Raw genomic sequence first — 25,377 nt, forward strand, 5'->3', positions numbered from 1 at the left:
TAAAATCTTTATATATAAGCTGAAAACCGTAATGAACCGGCCAACGAGATTGATTTTTCTTTTACCTTAAAATTATTAGTGTTTAACTTAGCAGGCAACAAAAAGATGTACAATAGGTATCTGCCCTACAGAAGTTTAGATTTTAGTTGTGAAGATAAGTCACAGAGCACTTGCTCAGGTCATAAATAGTAAAAGACTAAAAAGGACACTCCTCTACCTCCTTGATTTGTTCTATAGTTTCTGGTCTCCCAAGAATCTTCCTTCCCAATTACATTCACTGTAACATGAAAATCCCTGAAGTAAAAAATACAAGAACATTCGTAAAATATTTTTGAACTACGGACCAGTATCATACCTGCTTGTATCTAGAAATAAATTACAATTAATGTTGCAGGATTATATATATGTAGCTTTGAAGAAATTCCAATGACATATTCTTGCAAATGAAATTATCAAAAGGGAATTATTATTTTTTAAAAGATTTTATTTATTTGACAGACAGAGATCACAAGTAGGCAGAGAGGCAGGCAGAGAGAGGAAGAAGCAGGATCTCCGTTGAGCAAAGAGCCCAATGCGGGGCTCAATCCTAGGACCTTGGGATCATGACCTGAGCCCAAGGCAGAGGCTTTAACCCACTGAGCCACCCAGGCGCCTCTCAAAAGGGTTAATAAAATCAAACACAAAGTTGCAGGTACTCTCATGTTACATGTATTAACATAACAAGAAACCAGTTTACATTTATGGTCTAAGGGACATTCACAGACCATACATTGAAATGTCTAATGTTCCATAGTGAAGTTTGATAATGAGAATTTAGAAATAGAACAGACTGCTGGTCTGGGATTAGCCACTAACTTTATAACCTTAGGCACTTTTTAAAATGTATGCATTAGGGGCACCTGGGTGGCTCAGTCATTAAGCATCTGCCTTCAGCTCATGTCATGATCCCAGGGTCCTGAAATGGAACCCCGTGAGAGGCTCCCGGCTCAGCGGGAAGCCTGCTTCTCCCTCTCCCACTCCCCCTGCTCATGTTCCCTCTCTCACTCTCTCTCAGTCAAATAAGTAAAATTTTAAATAAAATGGATGAAAGAAAAAAAGAAAGTATGCCTGAAAGTGACTAATTCACTCCACCAAAAAAGATACATTAAAAAGAAATGAAGGAAAAAAATGTATTACTTGGGATTTTTACATTTAGCCTTACTAGTTTATCATATTAACTCAAACAATAGCTAGTTAGTAGAGAATTAAGATTATCCAGAAAAGGGAAAGTATGCATATCACAGTATCTTTTATTATAAAAGCCAAATAACACCAAGTTCTTAATTGCTGAAAATGAAAAAAAAAAATTATGCTTGTGCACCAAAGACTGACCACAGCAGGCCTAGTTGCTCGTCTTCTTTATATTCAGGAGCGCCTTTTGCATGTTTTACCTTTGGTCAATTCCAAGGAATGCAGCCCTTGGAATATTCCCTATAATAAGGTATTTTCGATATGTCTGGAGCACAAAATCAACTTGTCTAGGTTGTTTTGTACAAACGATGTGGCTTTTGGCAAACATTTGCTTTCTTTCTGGGGGTCTGGGTTTTGGTAATCGTGATTACAAAGAAAGAACTTGCCTGCCATCAATCCCCAATATAAGCCCCAGACTCTGTCATTCAAACACGTTTTCAGGTAGAAACACTTTGCATATGTCACTTTAATTCACTGCTGGAAGAATAAGCCTGTCCTATGGGATATCCCCAGGGAAGGCTCTGGAAGTCTTATGCCTGCCTGGTCAGCTATTGTTGTGTCTTTGCCCTTCCTGATTCTGCTTTGTACATGAGTATAACCTTCTTTAGGTCCTCTGAGTCTTTCAAACAAATCATCAAATGTGTGGGTGGTTGTGGGACTCACAAAACAATGCTTCAGAAAATGAAAAAGCCCCAATATTACAAATGTACAATTTTATCCAACTCTGCCAATTATAAGGCAAAACAAAACAGCAACCATTATTTAGTGAGAAAATACTAAATCGCAACTTACAAGGTAGGGGGAAGGCCACTCCACAGGGATTTAATGCCCTCATTTCGAACAATTTTCAAAAAGGCATCCTAAAATTATAATAGGAAAAAGTAGTCAAAATATATCCCTGAACCTGATATATAAACTTTTTGATAAATAATTGGTACTTCTATTCTTTCAAGCAAATATTTTCAGAATATGAGCTTCTCAGATTCATGTTATACCCATTCTTTTTAAAAAAAAAAATTAATGGAATTTTCCTCAAGTTTTAAATATAAGTAAAACATTTCTGAATGATACTTTTTGCTTACAGAATGAAATTTATGTTACTCAGCTACAGAGTAATCTACTTAGGGCTTAGATGCCTAGTTTTAAAAGATTATTATAAAAAGGAAATTGAGTAATGGCAGAGAACTGGTCACATTAACTCTCCTGAACAACTACAGAGTCTGGGAAAATATTATTTAAACCCAGTACTTGAAATCTCTGGAAAGGAATCAAACTGCAGGTAAAAATCAGTAGGAAGTCTGTTGTTAAAAGACAAACAGCAATGAGTGAGATTTGCAAATTTGCAGCTTTTTTGCCTATAAAAGTGGCAAAGAACAGCACATTTACTTGCTTGAGATGGCAGATACAGAATTCGGGTTGACAGCATATTCAGAAACTTAGGTAGGAAAAGGAGGCTCTACAGAAACCATAAGCCTCCAAGTTTGCATACAAAATCAGCCACCAAACTTGGCTCACCAATAAATTATGCAATCCCAGAGCATGACAACAAAGTCCTGCTCACCCCTCACCCCAACCCCCCCATAAGACATCAGCTAAAGGCTGAGTGGAAATTTCAGCTGCAAACCAACACAGAGGAGCCTGACTTTGGAGTGTGAATCCAGCCAAAGTTAACTCCTCCTAGAACAAAATGGACTCTTTAGAAGAATATAAAACAAATCCAGAGTTTTAAGAATGTATCGTTCATAATGTCCACTATATAATCAAAATTCCTAAAACATAAAAAGAACAAGAAAATTAAAAAAAAGTAGTCAACAGAAACCAACACTGAAATTTCAGATGATACAATTAGCAAACAAGAACTCTAAAACAGCTATTAAAAATATATTCAAAAACTTAAAAGATGATATGTAGCTAGTGAAGGAACAAATGTGGCATTTCAGCACAGAAACAGTTACCATAAAAAACAGCCAAATGAAAATTCTAAACCTGAAATGAAAAATTCACTAAGTGGGCTTAGCAGCAGAAAGGAAACAGCAAGTAGAGTCACTGAACGTAAACACAGATCTTCAGTCTGAAGGAGGAGGGGGAAAAGAATGAGGAAAAATGTAGACGCTCAGGGACCTGATGGGAAACATCAAGTGGTAAAACAGATTTATTTGGAATCATAGAGGAAAAGAGAGAGAACAGGATAGGAAATAAAGGCCCAAAAACTCGCCCAAATATGTGCAAGACATCAATTTACAGAGCAAATCAGAAAAGATCCCAAGCAAAATAAAAACAGACAATGAAAACAGAAAAAGAAAAGCAAAATGGCAAAACACATCCAGAGAACAGATGGTACAAACGAAGGCTAACTTCTTATTAGACGTAGGGAAGGTCACAAGATAATACAATGAATGACATGTTTAAGTTGCAGAATTTTGTATGCTGCCAAAACAGGTTTCAAAATGTATGGCAAAGACATTTCAGTACAACAAAAACTGAGAGAAAAACTGCCAAAATATCTGCATGAAAGAAATGCTGAAAAAAAGTTCTTCAGGAAAAAGGGCCATGATGCCAAATAGCAACTAAGATCTTCAAAAAAGGAAGGAAGTAAAGAAGAAATGGTAAATATACAGTTATATATGAAAAATTTATTTTCCCCCTTTCTCCTTTTAACTATTTTGAAAATATAAGACTCTTTAAATAAAAAATTCTAACAGTGAGTTGTAGAATTTGTAATGTACAAAGATGTACTATACATGCAGCCACAGCACAAAGAAAGAGGAAAGAATGAATCCTGTCAAGAACCATGAGGGGCCTAAGTACATGTACTCTACTTGAAAATTAACAAGTTAGCCTGCCATACTATCATGAGAGCTGATGGAAGACAAGAATCTCTGGCTTAAGAGGTAAAGGACAGTTTATTACTCACAGGAAGAGCAACAGCCACAGTATCAGCATTTTCGTACCCATTTCCTGAGCCCCAATTTCCACAGGACTACATGACGAAGGCCGGATGACATCAACACACAGTGGCCTTTATTACAGCAGGGGAAATCTGACCTGAGGGGACCCAAATCCTCTGTAATGGGCAGAGGATACCTTCCCTTTGCTCTAGAGGGAGACACTGTATCTTCCAAGGTTATTCACTATACAAACATCCTTGAAAAGATGGTAAGGAACGTATTAAGGGCAGTCAGCACCTTGTTCCCAAGATATGTAGAAACATGAAAGACTTGGAGAACTGTCTCCCTAGATATTGGAACAGAGAAATCAATGTAATATTATTATAATTCAACTAATTATAAAGAAGGCAAGAAAGCAAAAAACCAAAGAACAAAATAGGGACAAAATAGCAAAAAATATATAAAATAAGATAGACTGACACCCAACCATGTTAGGAAGTCCTTTAAAGGTAAGTACTAAGTTTTCCAATTAAAAATCAGAGATTGTCAGAGAAGGGGCTTAAAAAAAAAACCAAGGCCCAGCTCTGTTGTCTTGAAGTAAAAGGATAGAAAAAGAAACACCTTATAAACAGTATGAGAAAGCTGGAGTGGCTGTTTTACTATTAGACAAAAGAGGCCAAGATAATGAGTATTACCAGTGATAAAAAGAAAGACATTTCATTAAAATAAAAATGTATCAGAAAAACATATCAAGTATAAATGTGTATGTCCCTAAAACAGGGCTTCAAAACCCATGAAGCAAACCTGAGAGAACTCAAAGCGAAAAGAAACAAACCATCAATCATAATTGAAGATTTTTATATCCTCTTTCAGTGCTGACAGAATTGAAGAAAAAAATCAGTAAGAACTTAGGAGATCTAAATAAAACATCAGCCATCCTGACCTGATGGTTTACAGGACACTATGCCCAACAATTGCAGAATATAGGTTTTAAAGGGGACATAAAATATTCACCAAGACAGATCATATGTAGGACCATTAAGCAAGATTCAGTAAATTTCAAAAATCTGTAAATTTATAGAGTATATTCCTCTGACTGGAATAAAATTAGAAATCAGAAACAACAGGATTCTATAAAATATCCAATTATTAATAAATTAAATATTACACTTCTAAATAACCATAGCAAAAAAAGAAATTACAGGGAAATAAGAAAATATTTCAACTGACTGGTTGAAATTGAAATTGGGATACATCAAGTTTAGTGCCCTGAAGGACACAGTGGCCACTTCTGTCCTCATGATAAGAAAAAAGCTCAACTGAAAAACTAACAACTGCTCTAAGATTTATAAAATAACTGAAGTCACAGAGCAAACTGCTACCCTGAAAGCTGGATTAATAGATACAGAGACTCACAGCTTACTTGAGTGGAAGCCTGCAGTTAGAACCAATTTTAATAACTACACTTTATAAATCACAATTGGCTGAAAGGTCAGGATATATACACTTGAGGATCAAAAACTGAAGGGGGCCCCACACTCTCATGAATTTTAGCTCTATGAGTCCTACCAGATTCTCACTGTGAAGATTAGGGAAAAATCTCCTCCTGCTTCTGGCAACAGAAGGAGAAATGTACCAGTTTTGAAATATACCCCAAACTTGGATTCTCCTTCATAAAGCCTATACTCAAGGTAAAATATATTATCAGAGCCTAAACCACTGCAGTTTTACCAAAATCTAACCAACCTGGGGTAAGGGAAGCACCCAACTCATTTTCCTTAAGAAAATGAGTTGTCCTAGAACTAGTCCTAGAACTACACACTATTTCTCTTCCTGCAGACCTTATCACCACATCTACAGGGCTCTTGTAGAACAACAGGGGATCATAGCTTTGACAGAACCACAAGACTCAGACTCTGAGCAGTCTCTAGGGAAATTCAAAGATAACAGGCAAGACAAAAAAGAGGACACTGGAGGGAATTTTGTTCTCTGACAACAAAGCTACAACCAGCAGTAAACACAGCCTTACTTCTAATCAGATAAACCTATCACCTGACAATAAACCTGTACTGACCTCAGTTTTTTTTTAACCCAATACAACATGTGTGGCTTTCAACAAAAGAAATTACAGAGTATGCTGAAAGACAAAAAACAGATCTGAAGAGACAGAGCAAGCAACAGAACCAGACTCATATATGGCAGAGATTCTGGAATTCTCAGACTGGGAATCTAAAATAACTAAGATGAATATGGCAAGCATTCTGCTGGTAGTGTCAGAGGAGCAGAGGAGGTACAGTGAGGGCTTAGGGCTTTCACCCTCACCCATGAGGAATGAGATCACCCCACCAGTGTCAGTGCAAACTATAAGGGAAGCCAGAACTCCTCTCTGCTCTCAGTGTGTTTGGGCAGCTATAACCATCCACCTTACAAACAACAGAAATTTATTTCCAACATTCTGGAGGCTGGAAGTTCCAGATCAGGGTACCAGCTAGATCAGAGGGACCCTCTTCCAGGTCTCTGATTTCTTATTGTATCCTCACATAGTTGAAGGGCAAGGGCACTTGGGGACTCTTTTACAAGGTCATTAACTCCTTAGGTCCCTGCCTTCATGACCTCATCAACTTCAGCTCCACTCCTAATACCATCACTTCAGGCATTAGGATTTCAACATATGAATTTTGGGCAGACTTCAACATTCAGATCATCGCACCCGTCCAACAGTAAAGAGGTCTTCCACAGCACGGTCGGTCTGTGGATGCTAAGTAAGGAACTTGAACTTCCAGCTATACCCAGCACTAACAAGGTAGAACCCCTTTCCTCTGAGTTAAGTGTCAAAAAAACCAGTTAAAATATAATGTTTAAATGAAATTCACAATATAATACACAAAATTTCCTGGTTTCAATAAAAAAAATCATTTGTCATTCTAAGAACCAAGAAGATGTCAAACTAAAATGAAAAAAGACAATAGATGCCAACAATGAGATAAGAATATTATAATTATCTGACATAGATTTTAAAGTGGTCAACATAAAAATCACTGAATGCAGGCACCTGGGTGGCTCAGTGGGTTAAAGCCTCTGCCTTCAGCTCAGGTCATGATCTCAGGGTCCTGGGATGGAGCCCTGCATCGGGCTCTCTGCTCAGCAGGGAGCCTGCTTCCTCCCTCTCTCTCTGCCTGCCTCTCTGCCTACTTGTGATCTCTGTCAAATAAATAAATAAAATCTTTAAAAAAAAAAAAAAGAAATCATTAAAAAAAATCACTGAATGATCATTTATGAACACATCCAAAACAAAAAATAAGACTCAGCAAAGAAATATACGCACCAAAACTACATGAAATTCTAAAAAATGTTCAAGTAATGCATAGAAGGGAAGACAAATAAAACAGCAAGAGAAAACATAGAGAAGGGGTGCTTAGGTGGCTCAGTCAGTTAGGTACCTGCCTTTGGCTCAGGTCATGATCCTGGGGTCCTGGGATCAAGCCCCAAGTTATTCCCTGCTCAGCATGGAGTCTGCTTATCCCTCTCCCTCTAACCCTCCCCCTACTCATACTTTCTCTCACTTACTCCTTCTCTCTTAAATAAGTAAAATCTAAAAAAACAAACAAAACAAAACACCCCTAAAGGAAATGTCAGGCTGTTCACAATGAGACAACAGGCCCCAAATGGAGTCACTTATGCTAACCCCACATCAGCACACTGACAATACCTAAGCTAAATGCAGTTTCTGCCTCTAGCAAGAACGTGACCTTTAATCCGTCAATGTGTAATTACCAAGTTAGCACTAGTGAGGTAATATGTCTGAGAGAGTCCCAACCGCCCTCAGAGTAAGGTGACATTGCCTGTAACAATCTATTCTTTATTAGAGTAATAACTTTCTAGCCCCATCTTCTTCTGCCTATAAAAGTCTTCTGTCTATAAAGTCTTCTCAGAGATCCTTTCTACTTGCTAGATGCAATGCTGCTCAAATCATGAATTGTTGAATAAAGCCAATTAGATCTTCAAATTTACTCAGCTGAATTTTGTTTTCTAACAAGGGTTAAGTTCTACAGTATCTGTAACTCTATGAAATATAGTTCAGATACATCAACTAAAAGATAAAAACTGACAGAATAGTTTAAAAAAACGACTTAATTTTATGCTGTTATAGGGGAGCAAAACTTGGCAACCACAAAATGCAACTCTTTGGCATGTAGACTATTTTAGGCTGAATATTTTTAAGAAACAAAGTTCAGGAAGAACCTTTGACCTGCCCTCTGTCTAAAAGAGTTTAGAAAGAGGAATTGCTCTAGGAAGGGAGCTATCACCATAGATAACTATAGTGTAATATAAACTATGTGGAGTAGTAAGTGTAAGAAAGAAAGAAACAGTGGGGCACAGAGAGGAATTTTAGCAGTGTAATATAACAGGAGAAAATCTTCAGATCTAAAGAAAAATAAAGCATTCTTAGATTTGACACCTAAAGTAAGAAAAAAAAATGATAAATTGAACTTCCTCAAAATTAAGCTTTAATTCCACGAAAGACCCTGTTTAAAGAGGATGAAAATAAAAGTCAGAGAGTGGAAAAATTGTTTGCAAATCCACACTTAACAGGATTATTGTCTAGATTTTATAAACAGTTCTCAAAACTTATCAGTAAAAATACAAACAGTTCAATTGGAAAATGGACAGGAGACATGAAGAGCCATTTCACTGAAGAGGATATACTAATAAATAATAAGCATATGAAAAGATGTTCAATATCAGTAGCCACTAAGGAAATGTGTATTAAAACCACAATGAGTGATCATTACGTATCTCTCAAAACCACTAAAATAAAAATAGTGACAACATCAAAGGCTAGTGAGGATGTCAAGGAATGAGAACAGTTACACACTGCTGCTGGGAATGCAAAATGGTACCACCATTTGTCTAGAGAACAGTTTCTTAAACTATAAACATACAACTATCATATGACCTCGCAACTGCACTCCTGGGTATTTATCCTAGAGAAACAAAGACTTATGGTGATATTATGATTTATAATTAGAAATATACATTTTGTAAAGTTTAAAAAATTAAAAAAATATATATATACATTTTGGTCTTTGTCTATGGTTCCTGGCACAAAATTCCTAAAACCACTATAATTTCCTAATTGACAAAAAGCAATAGAAGCATCTTTTGTTATAATACTCAGCCTTTTGTTCTCAGTCCTAAAATAGATTCAGAGAATAAAGGTGAAAAGAGTATCTTTTGTTGTTTATAACAAATTTGATCAATCATGTCTATATAAGAAAGCCTCCATAAAAATCCCTCAACTATAGGGCTTGGAGGCTTCCAGGTTGGTGAACACATGAGGTACAAGGAGGGTGACACACCAAGAAAAGGAAGTTCCACACCCACCCCTCAAGTCCTGCCCTATGCATCTCTTCTAACTGGTTTCTCCTGAGTTGTATCCTTTCATAAAAAACTGGTCACCTAGTTAGTAAACTGTTTTCTGGAGTTCTGTGAGCTATTCTAGCAATTCACTGAATCCACAAAGGGGGTTGTGGGACCCTCAGATTTACAGCCAGTTAGTCAGAAACACAGGTGACAACCTGGCCTGCGACTGTCATCTGAAGTGGGAGCAGTCTTATGGTGTCAGGATTGACTTAAACTATAGGATACCTGGTTGGTGTTCACTGGTAACTGAGGAATTGCTTGGCACAGATGAAAAAACCCACATATCTGGTTTATAGTGTTGTAAACAGTGCTCCCAGAGAAAACCAGTGAGTGGTTTGTTGTTGTTGTTTTAATATTTGCTTTCGCACAAAAACCTGAGAATGAATCTATGTAGCAGCTTTATGTAAAAAAGCTCTAAACTGGCCACAACCGAGAAAACAAACTGGCACATCAATACCCTGGAACTAGTAAGCAATAAAAGGAACTAACTCTTGATAAATGCAACAACTTGGATGAATTGCCAGATAAATTACGCTAAGTGAGAAGTACTAATTCAAAAATGTTATATATGTAGGTCATCATTCTGTTCTAGCACTGAGAAAATGATATAAATGAAGAACACATTAGCCACTGCCAGGAGTTAAGGAGCAGGTGAGAGCACAAAGGAAATCCGGTGGTTGTAACAGGGGAGCAGGAAGGATGCTGTGGCAACAGAATTGTTCTATACCTTTAATGTATCAAAGTCAATATCCTAGTTGTGATATTGTACTGCTTTTGTATGACGTTAACCTTCGGGGGGCGGGGCGGGGAGGAGGAAAAGATACAAGGGATCTGTCTGTATTTTTTTCTTAAAGTTGAGTATTATCTACAAATATGTTAAAATAAAATAGTTTAGGGGCATCTGGGTGTTCAGTCAGTAAAATGGCCAACTCTCAATTTCGACTCAGGTCATCATCTCAGGGTTGTGGGATTAAGCCTCGAGTCAGGCTCTGCATTCAGCAGGGAGTCTGCTTGTGGATTCTCTCTCCCCGTGCCCCACACCTCTCCTTGCATGCATGTAATCTCTCAAATAAAATACATACATACATACATAATTTTTTTTAATTAAGAAGTTTTAAAAAATTGACTCCATTTTTTCTTTCCACATAAAAAAGCATGAATAGATGAAAGTAACAAGTTAATTAAAAGCAAAGAAGTACTTCCCTTTTCCTGCCTCAACATCTATGTTTTAACTGTGAGTAAGTGTGCTAACTATATCATGGACTTAATATTCATCTGCAATTGGTAGATCTTTCATACACAGATTAAATATAAAAACAGAAAACATAATGTAATTCTAAATAACATAATCTCCTTACCAATGTACCCTGGAAACGTCCTGGTTTCTTATACCACGCTTTGTTGCCTTCCTCTTCACAGACACACAGATGATCCATAAGTCCGTTACTATACACAAAACATTTTCCTAACAAAGAAGGTCCCAACAGTCAAAAATTATTTCACAAAACTGTACTATTTTTATAGAGGAACAAATTCAAAGTACAATGAGTGGACTAGAAAATTATGAAAAGAGATACAACTTTGTTTTTACATTTTATGATGAAAAATACGTAAATTAATTTACCTAATGACAAAGAACTGGCCTCTAAACTCAAAGTGGTGAAAAGTAATTGAGTAAATTGATGAATTTTATGTTTTCATAAATGTAGTAAGCAAATGCACACAGAAATAAATTCTTTTAGGGTATCTGAGGGAATGCATAGGAATATCAAGGAGGAAAATCTGCTTTGAAATGAGCACATAGGTATACATCTTCTCCACTTGACAACAAGAAAAATCTGGTACCCAAGGGAAATTCAGACAAAAAAAAAATTTTTTTTGAATTATACATACATTAAACATACATATCTGTATATACACATTATATAAACATATACAGAAATCTAATGGATAGCTGAAACTTGTTAAGAAAGTAGATGTTAAAAATTCTCTTAACATGAAAAAAATTGTTAATTTTGTGAGGGGACTGACTAAACTTACTGTGGTGATCTTTTCGCAATATATACATACATCAAGTCATCACATGGCACACCTCAAACTAATACAATGTTATATGTAAATTACACCTCAATTAGAAAAATACACAATTTAAAAAAGTTCTTTTCGGGTGCCTGGGCAGCTCAGTTGGTTAAGACACTGCCTTAGGCTCAGGCCATGATTCTGGCTTCCTGGGATCCAGTCCCATATTGGGCTCCTCCTGCTCTGCAGGGAGCCTGCTTCTCCCTTTCCCTGCCACTCCTCCTGCTTGGGCTCTCTCTGTGTCAAATAAATAAAATAAAATCTTAAAAAAAAAAGTTCTTCTCTATCAATGCAAACAGTGCTATGTTGACTCTTTCTCTGTATTTATGCTGCTCATTCTAGGTATTTATCAGCTTCTCGTTACTTTACCTCAACTTTCCCTCATAGCTATCCTTTCCCATTACTGGACTCACCCTGCCTGCCAAAATTATCTTTTCTGTTCAACCATATATATGAGTCTTGTATACATAGGTCTAAGTGTCTCCTTCTGCTTTTAAGGATTTCTTAAGTATGTAGGAAACTGCTTTCCTTTTAGTCTCCTCCTACAATCTATCTATCCTGTCCTCCGTCTGAACTATAACTGTTGTTCATTCCATCTCAGTGCTGTGCTCATCAGAGTGGCATTTCTGTCTGAGCCAACATTCTCACAGTCCAAGCAGTCTGTTTTCTGCTATTTAAACAAGTTTGTCATAATCTTTATAAAACTGTAAAAGATTTATCAAGGAATTGCTATTTTTGCCCATCTAATAAAGATGTATAACTACTCTTTTCAAGTTCATATAAACTATACTGGCCAACAATTAACCAAGCTGCCTGATAAAATAATCATTTTCTACCACTATATTCAAGCAACACTTAGATAACTGTTGGATGAATGTTTTAGAATGTGCACAGCTTTTGGACTATGAAGGAAGCTAGATTCTAAGGCCCCTCATGCTTAGAATTCTGGTCTTACTTGTGAGGCACATACTCAAATATTAAACCATTCTATGCTTTAATTAGGTATATAAAAGTGTTATGACTGTTTTATATATTATTTATTTTCTGGCTAGACCCCATGATGTACAAGTACTGAAAAAAATTTCCTGCCTGGGATGTCCGTTATCACCACTGCTATTCAACATAGTACTAGAAGTCCTAGCCTCAGCAATCAGACAACAAAAGGAAATTAAAGGCATCCAAATCGGCAAAGAAGAAGTCAAACTATCACTCTTCGCAGATGATATGATACTATATGTGGAAAACCCAAAAGACTCCACTCCAAAACTGCTAGAACTTGTACAGGAATTCAGTAAAGTGTCAGGATATAAAATCAATGCACAGAAATCAGTTGCATTTCTCTACACCACCAACAAGACAGAAGAAAGAGAAATTAAGGAGTCAATCCCATTTACAAGTGCACCCAAAAGTATAAGATACCTAGGAATAAATCTAACCAAAGAGACTAAGAATCTATACACAGAAAACTATAAAGTATTCATGAAAGAAATTGAGGAAGACACAAAGAAATGGAAAAATGTTCCATGCTCCTGGATTGGAAGAATAAATATTGTGAAAATGTCTATGCTACCTAAAGCAATCTACACATTTAATGCAATTCCTATCAAAATTCCATCCATTTTTTTCAAAGAAATGGAACAAATAATCCTAAAATTTATATGGAACCAGAAAAGACCTCGAATAGCCAAAGCAATATTGAAAAAGAAAGCCAAAGTTGGTGGCATCACAATTCCGGACTTCAAGCTCTATTACAAAGCTGTCATCATCAAGACATCATGGTACTGGCACAAAAACAGACACATAGATCAATGGAACAGAATAGAGAGCCCAGAAATAGACCCTCAACTCTATGGTCAACTAATCTTCGACAAAGCAGGAAAGAATGTCCAATGGAAAAAAGACAGCCTCTTCAATAAATGGTGTTGGGAAAATTGGACAGCCACATGCAGAAAAATGAAACTGGATCATTTCCTTACACCACACACGAAAATAGACTCAAAATGGATGAAGGACCTCAATGTGAGAAAGGAATCCATCAAAATCCTTGAGGAGAACACAGGCAGCAACCTCTTCGACCTCAGCCGCAGCAACATCTTCCTAGGAACATCGCCAAAGGCAAGGGAAGCAAGGGCAAAAATGAACTATTGGGATTTTATCAAGATCAAAAGCTTTTGCACAGCAAAGGAAACAGTTAACAAAACCAAAAGACAACTGACAGAATGGGAGAAGATATTTGCAAATGACATATCGGATAAAGGGCTAGTGTCCAAAATCTATAAAGAACTTAGCAAACTCAACACCCAAAGAACAAATAATCGAATCAAGAAATGGGCAGAGGACATGAACAGACATATCTGCAAAGAAGACATCCAGATGGCCAACAGACACATGAAAAAGTGCTCCACATCACTCGGCATCAGGGAAATACAAATCAAAACCACAATGAGATATCACCTCCCACCAGTCAGAATGGCTAAAATTAACAAGTCAGGAAATGAGAGATGCTGGCGAGGATGCGGAGAAAGGGGAACCCTCCTACACTGTTGGTGGGAATGCAAGCTGGTGCAACCGCTCTGGAAAACAGCATGGAGGTTCCTCAAAATGTTGAAAATAGAACTACCCTATGACCCAGCAATTGCACTGCTGGGTATTTACCCTAAAGATACAAACGTAGTGATCCGAAGGGGCACGTGCACCCGAATGTTTATAGCAGCAATGTCTACAATAGCCAAACTATGGAAAGAACCTAGATGTCCAACAATAGACGAATGGATAAAGAAGATGTGGTATATATACACAATGGAATACTATGCAGCCATCAAAAGAAATGAAATCTTGCCATTTGCGATGACGTGGATGAAACTAGAGGGTATCATGCTTAGTGAAATAAGTCAGTCGGAGAAAGACAACTATCATATGATCTCCCTGATATGAGGGAGAGGAGATGCAACATGGGGGGTTAAGGGGGTAGGAGAAGAGTAAATGAAACAAGATGGGATTGGGAGGGAGACAAACCATAAGTGACTCTTAATCTCACAAAACAAACTGAGGGTTGATGGGGGGAGGGGGGTTGGGAGAGGGGGGGTGGGATTATGGACATTGGGGAGGGTATGTGCTATGGTGAGTGCTGTGAAGTGTGTAAATCTGGCGATTCACAGACCTGTACCCCTGGGGATAAAAATATATGTTTATAAAAAAAAAAAATTTCCTGCCTGAGTGTAAGGAGGTATGAGCTTTTAAAAATTAACAAAAAAATTATTCAAACAAAAATGAATAAAGTAACACTTAAAAGCCTGACAATATTTTCAGGGTAACTAGTACACATACCTTTGGAGAAAGGGTTGTTTTGGGCTTGGAGTCGAATTTTAACAACGTCAAGGGGTGTCACTATGAAGAAACATAAATTTTAATTAGGCAGTGATACCTATAAATGGTACAGATATTTGTCCAAAATTCACAAAATATATCAAATCAACTCCTCTTCATGACTACATAATAAGTAAGATTATTATCTTAAAATGGTTTTAAATTTAACATTCTCATTTTTGACCCTGAATTCTGTTTAAAGAGGATCAATGAGAAGACAATGTAATGATTTCTCTTATGACAACTAAACTGTCATTTATAATATTTCTATAACAATAATTCCATTAACGTTAAAATGAAAATACTAGTATTTTAAAGAAAATACATCATCTAAGGTAAAGAATAAGTGTTTTGGAAGTCTATGTAAAAATTTGAGAATAACTCTGTATTACAACTAATGAATAATCAAACAATACTAGTCTTCCTCATCTGTTAAATTCAGCTGTATCAAATAAAAACTATACATAATGAAGATCTGAATAAGCTAGCCAGAAATCATCTTTACTATCACACAGTGTTACTCCATTCAGGAACAGCATGGTAAAGGAGAATGATCTTAATTTGCATGCTATTTTATCCAAGTAAAAAAAAAAGGCCAAATAGTGGTTCTAAGAAAACTTCTCCCCCTCTAAGAATGAGGAGGTCATGGTAAATCATTAGATGATCTCTAAAATCTTTGCAACACTAACATTCTGACCTGAAGTAAAATACTACACCTGAAAGCAATACATTTGTTCTAATCATCTATCTTAAATAAACCGGCCAACTTAAAAACCATTGAAATACAAACTATCACCTAAGTCATTTGTCTTTCTGTGAAAGAAATGGACTAAAAAACCAGAAAAATGTGGCCCAGAGGAATTAAAGAAATTCATGGTTAATGCAAGCAAAGGAAAACATAATTTGTATTTGTTTCTACCATAACTTGCCCAAATTTTGTGTTATTCGTTATACTAATATTTTATTCTATCTTCTTTGTTTCTATTTAAAAAAAGGCTAACAGAGTTATAAAAATTCAATATTGACAGGAACCTCAAAGAACTCCTGGTTTCAGCCCCTACTTCTATAGATGAAAAATGAGGTTCAGAGAGAAGTAGGGACTATCCCAAAGGGCACTTAGCCTGCAAATGGCAAAGCAAGGAATAAAAGTCAAGTCTCTTGATTCTCTGTCCAAGGTTCTTTTCATGTTACCATGCTCACGGAGAGAAAGCATGATGCAGCATGAATGATAATTTTAGCATTATTTCACAGATGGTAACCTCAAATGGAAATCATTCAGTTACATAATCCACAAGAGTAACATTATTCTACCCATTAGTGATGTCAGTATAGCTCCACTGCAGGAAGCAAGCATTTGTTGAAGAGGTGTCACTTTGATAATCTGTGGTCCCTCTGATTCAGGATCCATATTTTTAACTGACTGAAGAAAAATCTGTTAAGGAAAAGATGTAAAATAAAAGTTTAACAAACATACCTTTAAGTTTGATTGCCATAAATTAAATAAACTATAAAAACAACCAGTATTAATATTAAAGCACATGTTGACCAGTATCAAAAATGAATACCTAAGTTCTATACAAAGGCAATACACAACTGTCATTAATAAAATATGTACTCTCATTCTCCAAATGCACTTCAGCTGTGTGAGCAGCAACATATTTATAAGACAGGTAAGAGAGCAGTAAGGAAACAGACTCTGGCCAGGTAACAGAATAAAGGCACCCGACTAATAAGTCTCAGAATTTGTGCATTTAGCCTCATAAGAACTACTCAGATAACTCTCATCTAATGGAGAGTTAGCAAATATACCACTATTTGTACTACACACCAAAAGTTGCTATGAAGGTATAAAATAAAAACACATAATCTTCAAAAGAAGCATTATCTTAAAAAAATTTGGTGAGAAAACATATACTCCTTTGCAAAAAGCCAGTTAATATAAGAAAGTATAAAAATCACTTATAAACCTTTTCTTCAAAAATAACCACTAGCAATATAAGTGTCATCTTTCCAAATGTCTATGTACACACAAATACATTTATATGCATGTCCATATGTATATAATACATACAGACACACATGTACATACAAATTACATGTTTACTAGTCAAATATGTACAAATATTCATATATCTGTGTACACGCATCTTTTTTTTTTTAAGGTTTTATTTATTTATTTGACAGAGAGAAATCACAAGTAGGCAGAGAGGCAGGCAGAGAGAGAGGGGGAAGCAGGCTTCCTGCTGAGCAGAAAGCCCGACACGGGGCTCGATCCCAGGACCCTGATATCATGACCTGAGCCGAAGGCAGTGGCTTAACCCACTGAGCCACCCAGGCGCCCTACACACATCTTTTTAAAAGATCTTGTTTAAAGGAACAAATAGGTTCCACTGCCGGGGTGGCTCAGTCAGTTAAGTGTCCGACTCTTGGTTTCAGCTCAGGTCACAATCGCAGGGGTCATAAGACCAAGTACCATGTCTGGCTCCAGGCTCAGTGCAGAGTCCACTTGAGATTCTCTGCTTTTCCCTCTTCCTCTGCCCCTCCCCCTGCTCTTGCGACCAAGCACTCTCTCTCTCAAATAAATAAAATATTAAAAAAATATATATATTTCTATTGCTTAGTAGCCAGAGTGGGCACTTAAAAATACAGACACTGTATCAATAAATATAGAGGTACATTGTCATTTTTAATACAGTTTTTTATATTTATTAGTCTCCTATTGTTAGATAACTATGTTACTGTCAAATTTTCCTTATTCATTTATTCATACACTCTTATATAAATATCTCCATACACACAACTTTTTGTAGTCTTCCTAGAATTACTACAGAAGAAAAAGTAAGATTGTGAGGCTCAACTAAAAACTTGAAACAAATTGCCAAAATGCTTTCCAGAAAGGAGGGACCAATTTACACTTCCACTGGAAATAAATAAGATCCTATTAACCCAAAATTTCACCAAACTCTCCCTCTCGTTACATACCACTTATTTTTTTTATGAACAGTTTGAAAGTAGTTTGCATACAACACACCCTGTTATTCTAATCACCTCAGAATATTCTTATATTTCACAGTAACATTATCAAATTGAGGAAACTTAGTACTCTGTAGTTTATATTCCAATTTTATCAATTATCCCAATAATCAACTTTATAAAAATGAATGGTGGTTTAATTGTTTCTTTAGATTTTTATTATTACTCACCTGGTTTAAGTCTTTTCTTCAACTCTATGCTCCAATATTTTATTGTTTGTAACATCAGTAGCTGAAAATCTGTAGTGAAAAATGAAAACAATTGTCTTATCTTTTCACACCAGAAAGGGAGAACCTCAAGGAAAGGAGCATGTAAAAAAACCTTAAAAGACAAATCAACAGGGGTGCCTGGGTGGCTCAGTGGGTTAAGCCTCTGCCTTTGGCTCAGGTCATGATCTCAGGGTCCTGGGATCAAGCCCTGCACTGGGGTCTCTACTCACCAGGGATCCTGCTTCCCACCCCCCTGCCTGCCTCTGGTCTTGGTCAAATTAAAAAAATAAATTAATTAAAAGTAAAAAAACAGACAGCAGCACCTGGGTGGCTCAGTGGGTTAAAGCCTCTGCCTTCGGTTCAGGTCATGATCCCAGGGTCCTGGGATCAAGCCCCACATCGGGCTCTCTGCTCAGTGGGAAGCCTGCTTCCCTGCCCCTCTGTCTGCTTGTGATCTCTGTCTGTCAAATAAATAAATAAAATCTTTTAAAAAACAAGGAAAAAGACAAATCAACAAATATTTATTGAATACCTTCTATTAAGTGCTTTGAGGAATATGAAAAGCATTCCACAAATGCTCATATTACATTTATTAAATTTCATTTATAAAACTTCATAGTATAATAAACTTCAGGGCACCTTGGTGGCTTGGTCGGTGAAGCATCTGCCTTTGGCTCCTGATCCTGGGGTCCTGGGATCAAACCCTGTGCCAGCCTGGCTCCCTGCCCAGAGGAGAGTCTGCTTCTCTGTCTTCCTCTGCCCCTCCCATAAGCAAGCTCATGCTTGCTCTTTCTTCCTCAAATAAATAAATAGAATCTTTAAAAAAAATAGTATAATAAACTTCATTTATTAAACTTCATTTATAAATCTTCACATTGTCCCAGTAAATTTATTTTGCTTAAAAAAAAAACAAAACTCTCAGAGCACCTGGGTTGTTCAGTTAAGTGTCAGACTCTATCTTAGCTCAGGTCTTGATCTCAGAGTCATGAGTTCAAGTCTGGTGTTGGGCTCCACACTGGGCGTGGAGCCAGACATGGTACTCGGTCTTATGACCCCTGGGATCGTGACCAGATCTGAAACCAAGAATTGGATGCTTAACTGACTGAGCCACCCAGGCAGTGGAACCTATTTATGTTTCTTATCATTTCAAAACAAAACAAAAAATTCTAGAAGCTGAAAATGCTGATCAATCTTGGTATCACGAGTCAACTAGATTTTGTGACACAAAATTATGTCACCAGGATTATCTGTAAAGCATTTTGCAGGGAAAAAACCTTTAATTTTAATCTAAACAATCCATTAGATCTAACTTCCAATTTATAGAAAATTCAGAGAGTAAAGTAAGAGCGTAAAGAATACCAAAAAATAGAAGTTGAAATACCATATAGGACTATTGTCTTCATTCTTTAACAATGAAATTAAGTTGGGAAAAAGGCAGCAGGGAAGGGAGAACTGTTCTAGAATAAGGGAATCTTCTGAGAGTCACCAACCAGATACATCCTGGTTCAAATAAATAAAATTTTAAAAGTCAGTTTGAGAGTATATAAAGAAATCTGAATATGGGCTGAACATTAGATAAAATTAAAAATTATTATTTTTTGGTGAGATAGTGGTATTATACCAATACCAGTTTAATACCAGTTATAATGGAAGGGTCATTTTTTTTTAAGAAATTCATATTATAAATATTAAAGGCTAAAATGTTGTAATAGTTGTAGTTCATAATACTTCAGAAAAAATAAATAATAAATAAATTTATTTATTTATTATCCTGAACAACAGGATTTTTTAGGTTTGTGAAATATATGCAGAATCTCCAAGTCTAAGAAAATACTCCTAACATTCTTTTATATGAACATGGATAAGTGGGAAAATAATATACACATGTTAGAATATAGGTACATTCCTCCTCCAGAAATAAAAGGCCTACAATGCTTTATTTTGACATCTATTCCAGCAAAGTTGGCACCTGAATATGCTCAAACTTGAAACTAAAGCCAGAAAGATAGTTATGTTTCTAGTAATTGTTACAGAATGTTAAGGGGAAAAAGTCAGAAATTTAGAGGTAACATTTTATAACTTAGAATTAAGGTTACTGGATTTTTTATTACTTTTTTTTTTATTTCTTTTCAGCGTAACAGTATTCATTGTTTTTGCACCACACCCAGTGCTCCATGCAATAGGTGTCCTCCTTAATACCCACTACCTGGCTCCCCCAACCTCTCACCCCAGCCCCTTCAAAACCCTCAGGTTGTTTTTCAGAGTCCATAGTCTCTCATGGTTCACCTCCCCTTCCAATTTCCCTCAACTCCCTTCTCCTCTCCATCTCCCCATGTCCTCCATGTTATTTGTTATGCTCCGCAAATAAGTGAAACCATATGATAATTGACTCTCTCTGCTTGACTTATTTCACTCAGCATAATCTCTTCCAGTCCCGTCCATGTTGCTATAAAAGTTGGGTATTCAACCTTTCTGATGGAGGCATAATACCCCATAGTGTATATGGACCACATCTTCCTTATCCATCTGTCCATTGAAGGGGATCTTGGTTCTTTCCACAGTATGGCGACCATGGTCATTGCTGCTATAAACATTGGGGTACAGATGGCCCTTCTTTTCACTACATCTGTATCTTTGGGGTTAATACCCAGTAGTGCAATTGCAGGGTCACAGGGAAGCTCTATTTTTAATTTCTTGAGGAATCTCCACATTGTTTTCCAAAGTGGCTGCACCAACTTGCATTCCCACCAACAGTGTAAGAGGGTTCCCCTTTCTCCACATCCTCTCCAACATACGTTGTTTCCTGTCTTGTTAATTTTGGCCATTCTAACTGGTATAAGGTGGTATCTCAATGTGGTTTTAATTTGAATTTCCCTGATGGCTAGTGATGATGAACATTTCTTCATGTGTCTGACAGCCATTTGTATGTCTTCATTGGAGAAGTGTCTGTTCATATCTTCTGCCCATTTTTTGATATGATTATCTGTTTTGTGTGTGTTGAGTTTAAGAAGTTCTTTATAGATCCTGGATATCAACCTTTGTCTCTACTGTCATTTGCAAATATCTTTTCCCATTCCATGGGTTGCCTCTTTGTTTTGTTGACGGTTTCCTTTGCCGTGCAGAAGCTTTTGATTTTGATGAAATCCCAAAAGTTCATTTTTGCTTTTGTTTCCTTTGCCTTTGGAGACATGTCTTGAAAGAAGTTGCTGTGGCTGATATCGAAGAGGTTACTGCCTATGTTCTCCTCTAGGATTCTGATGGATTCCTGTCTCACGTTGAGGTCTTTTATCCATTTCGAGTTTATCTTTGCGTACGGTGTAAGAAAATGGTTGAGTTTCATTCTTCTACATATAGCTGTCCAATTTTCCCAGCACCATTTATTGAAGAGACTTTTTTCCACTGTATATTTTTTGCTGTTTTGTCGAAGATTATTTGACCATAGAGTTGAGGGTCCATATCTGGGCTCTCTACTCTGTTCCACTGGTCTATGTGTCTGTTTTTATACCAGTACTATGCTGTCTTGGTGATCACAGCTTTGTAGTAAAGCTTAAGATCAGGTAACGTGATGCCGCCAGTTTTATTTTTGTTTTTCAACATTTCCTTAGCAATTTGGAGTCTCTTCTGATTCCACACAAATTTTAGGATTATTTGCTCCAGCTCTTTGAAAAATACTGGTGGAATTTTGATCGGAATGGCATTAAAAGTATAGATTGCTCTAGGCAGTACAGACATTTTAACAATGTTTATTCTTCTGATCCAAGAGCATGGAATGGTCTTCCATCTTTCTGTGTCTTCTTCAATTTCTTTCATGAGTGTTCTGTAGTCCCTCGAGTACAGATCCTTTACCTCTTTTGTTAGGTTTATTCCCAGGTATCTTATGGTTCTTGGTGCTATAGTAAATGGAATCGATTCTCTAATTTCCCTTTCTGTATTTTCATTGTTAGTGTATAAGAAAGCCACTGATTTCTGTACATTGACTTTGTATCCTGCCACATTACTGAATTGCTGTATGAGTTCTAGTAGTTTGGGGGTGGAGTCTTTTGGGTTTTCCATATAAAGAATCATGTCATCTGTGAAGAGAGAGAGTTTGACCTCTTCATTGCCAATTTGGATACCTTTTATTTCTCTTTGTTGTCTGATTGCTGTTGCTAGGACTTCTAATACTATGTTGAACCAGAGTGGTGAAGTGGGCATCCTTGTCGTGTTCCTGATCTCAACAGTAAGGCTGTCAGCTTTTTCCCATTGAGGATGATATTTGTTGTGGGTCTTTAAAAGTAGTTTAGAAAAATATATTAGCAATCTCCTAAGATCTTCACATGTATCTACTTACAATGAGATCTGTGAAATTAGTCTTTGATTTTTTTTGAAAAATAAAGTAGAGAAAAAAAGAATAATATAGGCAAAGATTTGGGGGTAGTTGGAAAAAAAGTGGGAAGTAATAATCTTAGTGGACTGTCTAGAACTTATGATGTATTCTCCAGGGCTTTAAATTCTTTACAGTCCTATCAACGTACTTCCCTCATATCATCCTCAATGGGGAAATACTGAAAGACTTTCCTCTACGATCAGATACAAGACAGGGATGTCCACTCACACCACTGCTATTTCACATAGTACTGGAAGTCCAGGCCTCAGCAATCAGACAACATAAAGAAATAAAAGGCATTCAAATTGGCCATGAAGATGTCAAACTTTCACTATGACATGATACTCTATGTAGAAAAGACTACCCGTACCTGCAAGTTACTAGAACTGATACACGAATTCAGCAAAGTAACAGTATACAAAATCAATGTAGAGAAATCTGTTGCATTTCCATCCACCGATAATGAAGAAGCAGAAAGAGAAATCAAGGAATTGATCCTATTTACAACTGCACCAACAACCATAAGAATAAGTAAGAATAAACCTAACCAAAGAGGTGGAACACCTGTATTATGAAAACTACAGAACACCTGTATTATGAAAACTACAGAACACTTATCAAACTGAAGATAACACAAAGAAATGGAAAAACATTCCATACTCATGAATTGGAAGAACAAATACTGTTTAAATGTCTACACTACCCAAAGCAATCTACACATTTAATGCAGTCCCTATCAAAATACCACTAGCATTTTTCACAGAACTAGAACAAACAATCCTAAAATATTTGCATAGAACCACAATAGACCCTGAATACAAAGCAACATTGAAAAAGAAAAGCAAAGTGGGAGGCATCACAATTTTGGACTTCAATCTATATTACAAAGCTGTAGTCATCAAAACAGTATGGTACTGGCACAAAAACAAGACACATAGATCAACGGAAAAGAAAAGAAAATCCATGGGCGCCTGGGTGGCTCAGTGGGTTAAAACCTCTGCCTTTGGCTCAGGTCATGATCCCAGCGTCCTGGGATCGAGCCCCGTATCGGGCTCTCTGCTCAGCGGGGAGCCTGCTTCCTCCTCTCTCTCTGCCTGCCTCTCTGCCTACTTGTGATCTCTGTGTCAAATAAATAAATAAAATCTTTAAAAAAAAAATAGAAAATCCAAAAAAAGACCTATAACTATATGGTCAAGTAGTCTTCAACAGAGCAGGAAAGTATATCAAATGGAAAAAAAAAAAGGTTTCTTCAACAAATGGTGTTGGGAAAACTGAGCAGCCACACGCAGAAGAATGAAACTGGGCCACTTTCTTACACTGCACACAACATAAATTCAAAGTGGAGGGAAGATCTAAATTTACAGAAAAAAAAAATCCATCAAAATCCTAGAGGAGGACACAGACAGCAACTCTTTGACCTCGGGAATAGCAACTTCTTACTAGACACATCTCCAAAGGCAAGGGAAACAAAAGCAAAAATGAACTATTGGGACTTTCAGATAAAAAGCTTCTGCACAGTGAAGGAAACGGTAAATAAAACTAAAAGGCAGCCTGTGCAATGGGAGAAGATATTTGCAAATGGCCTATGTGATAAAGGGTTAGTATCCAAAATCTATAAGGAACTTACCAAACTCAACAGCCAAAAGAACCAAATAATCCAGTTAAGATATGGGCAGAAGACATGAATAGATACTTTTCCAAAGAAGACATCCAGATGGCCAACAGACACATGAAAAGATACTCAACATCATTCCTCATCAGGGAAATACAAATCAAAACCACAAAGAGATACCACCTCACACCTGTCAGAATGGCTAAAACTAATAACACAGGAAACAATAGGTGTTGGCCCGGATGTGGAGAAAGGGGAACCCTCTTACAGTGTTGGTGGGAATGCAAGCTCCTGCAGCCACTCTGGAAAACAGTATAGAAGTTCCTAAAAAAATTAAAAATAGAACTACCCTTATCTAGCAATTACAATAATAGGTATTTATCCAAATGATACAAAAGTACTGATTTGAAAGGGCACAGGCACCCTGGTATTTATAGCAGCATTATCAACAATAGCCAAATTATGGAAAGAGCCCAAATGTCCACTGACTGAAGAACAGATAAAGGAGATGTGGGAGATATGTGTGTGGAGACACACACACACACACACACACATACACACACGAATATTAGTTATCAAAAGGAACGAAATCTTGCCATTTGCAATGATGTGGATGAAGCGAGAGTACATTATGCTAAGCAAAATAAGTCAGAGAAAGACAAATGCCACTGTGATGTCACTCATATATGGAATTTAAGAAACAAAACAGATGAACATAAGGAAAAAAAAGAGAGAGGGAAGTACACCATAAGACACTTTTAATGATAAAGAACAAACTAAGGGTTGATGGAGGGAAATGGGCAGGGAATGGGCCAAATGGGTGACGGGTATTAAGGAGGCACTTATGTTGAGAACTGGGGGTTATATGTGAGGAATCACTAAATTCAACTCCTGAAACCACTATTACACTATATGTTAACTAGAATTTAAATAAAAATTTGAGGGACGCCTGGGTGTCTCAGTTGGTTAAGTGGCTGTCTTTGGCTAGGGTTATGATCCCAGCGTCCTGGGATCGAGTCCCACGTCGGGCTCCTTGCTTGGCAGGGAGCCTGCTTCTCCCTCTGCCTCTGCCTGCCACTCTGTCTGCCTGTGTTCGCTCTCTTGCTCTCTCTCTGACAAATAAATAAGTAAAATCTTAAAAAAAAAAAAAAGAGTACAACATGGTAATTG

The 25,377-nt window shown here is 36.9% G+C and overlaps 1 protein-coding gene across 2 annotated transcripts in view; it reads right to left on the bottom strand.

Moving 5' to 3' along the window:
• LOC111147434 (solute carrier family 25 member 40) overlaps positions 1–25,377 on the bottom strand; it is a 57,077-nt gene that overhangs the window by 16,283 nt on the left and 15,417 nt on the right. The window contains exons 1-6 of one of the 2 annotated variants that reach the window (XM_022503443.1): positions 18,553–18,581; positions 18,191–18,259; positions 16,299–16,419; positions 14,949–15,008; positions 10,901–11,007; positions 2,023–2,090 (exon numbers count right to left, since the gene is read on the bottom strand). In XM_022503443.1, coding sequence (XP_022359151.1) covers positions 2,023–2,090; positions 10,901–11,007; positions 14,949–15,008; positions 16,299–16,395 — 332 coding nt within the window. In that variant the 5' untranslated portion in view covers positions 16,396–16,419; positions 18,191–18,259; positions 18,553–18,581. Of the gene's footprint in view, positions 1–2,022; positions 2,091–10,900; positions 11,008–14,948; positions 15,009–16,298; positions 16,420–18,190; positions 18,260–18,552; positions 18,582–25,377 lie in introns of those variants that run through there. The other variant, XM_022503442.1, reaches the window with a different exon arrangement.

Source organism: Enhydra lutris, unplaced genomic scaffold (assembly GCF_002288905.1).
Source record: "Enhydra lutris kenyoni isolate GAN:26980312 unplaced genomic scaffold, ASM228890v2 scaffoldscaffold16, whole genome shotgun sequence".
Taxonomy (NCBI): Eukaryota; Metazoa; Chordata; class Mammalia; order Carnivora; family Mustelidae; genus Enhydra; species Enhydra lutris.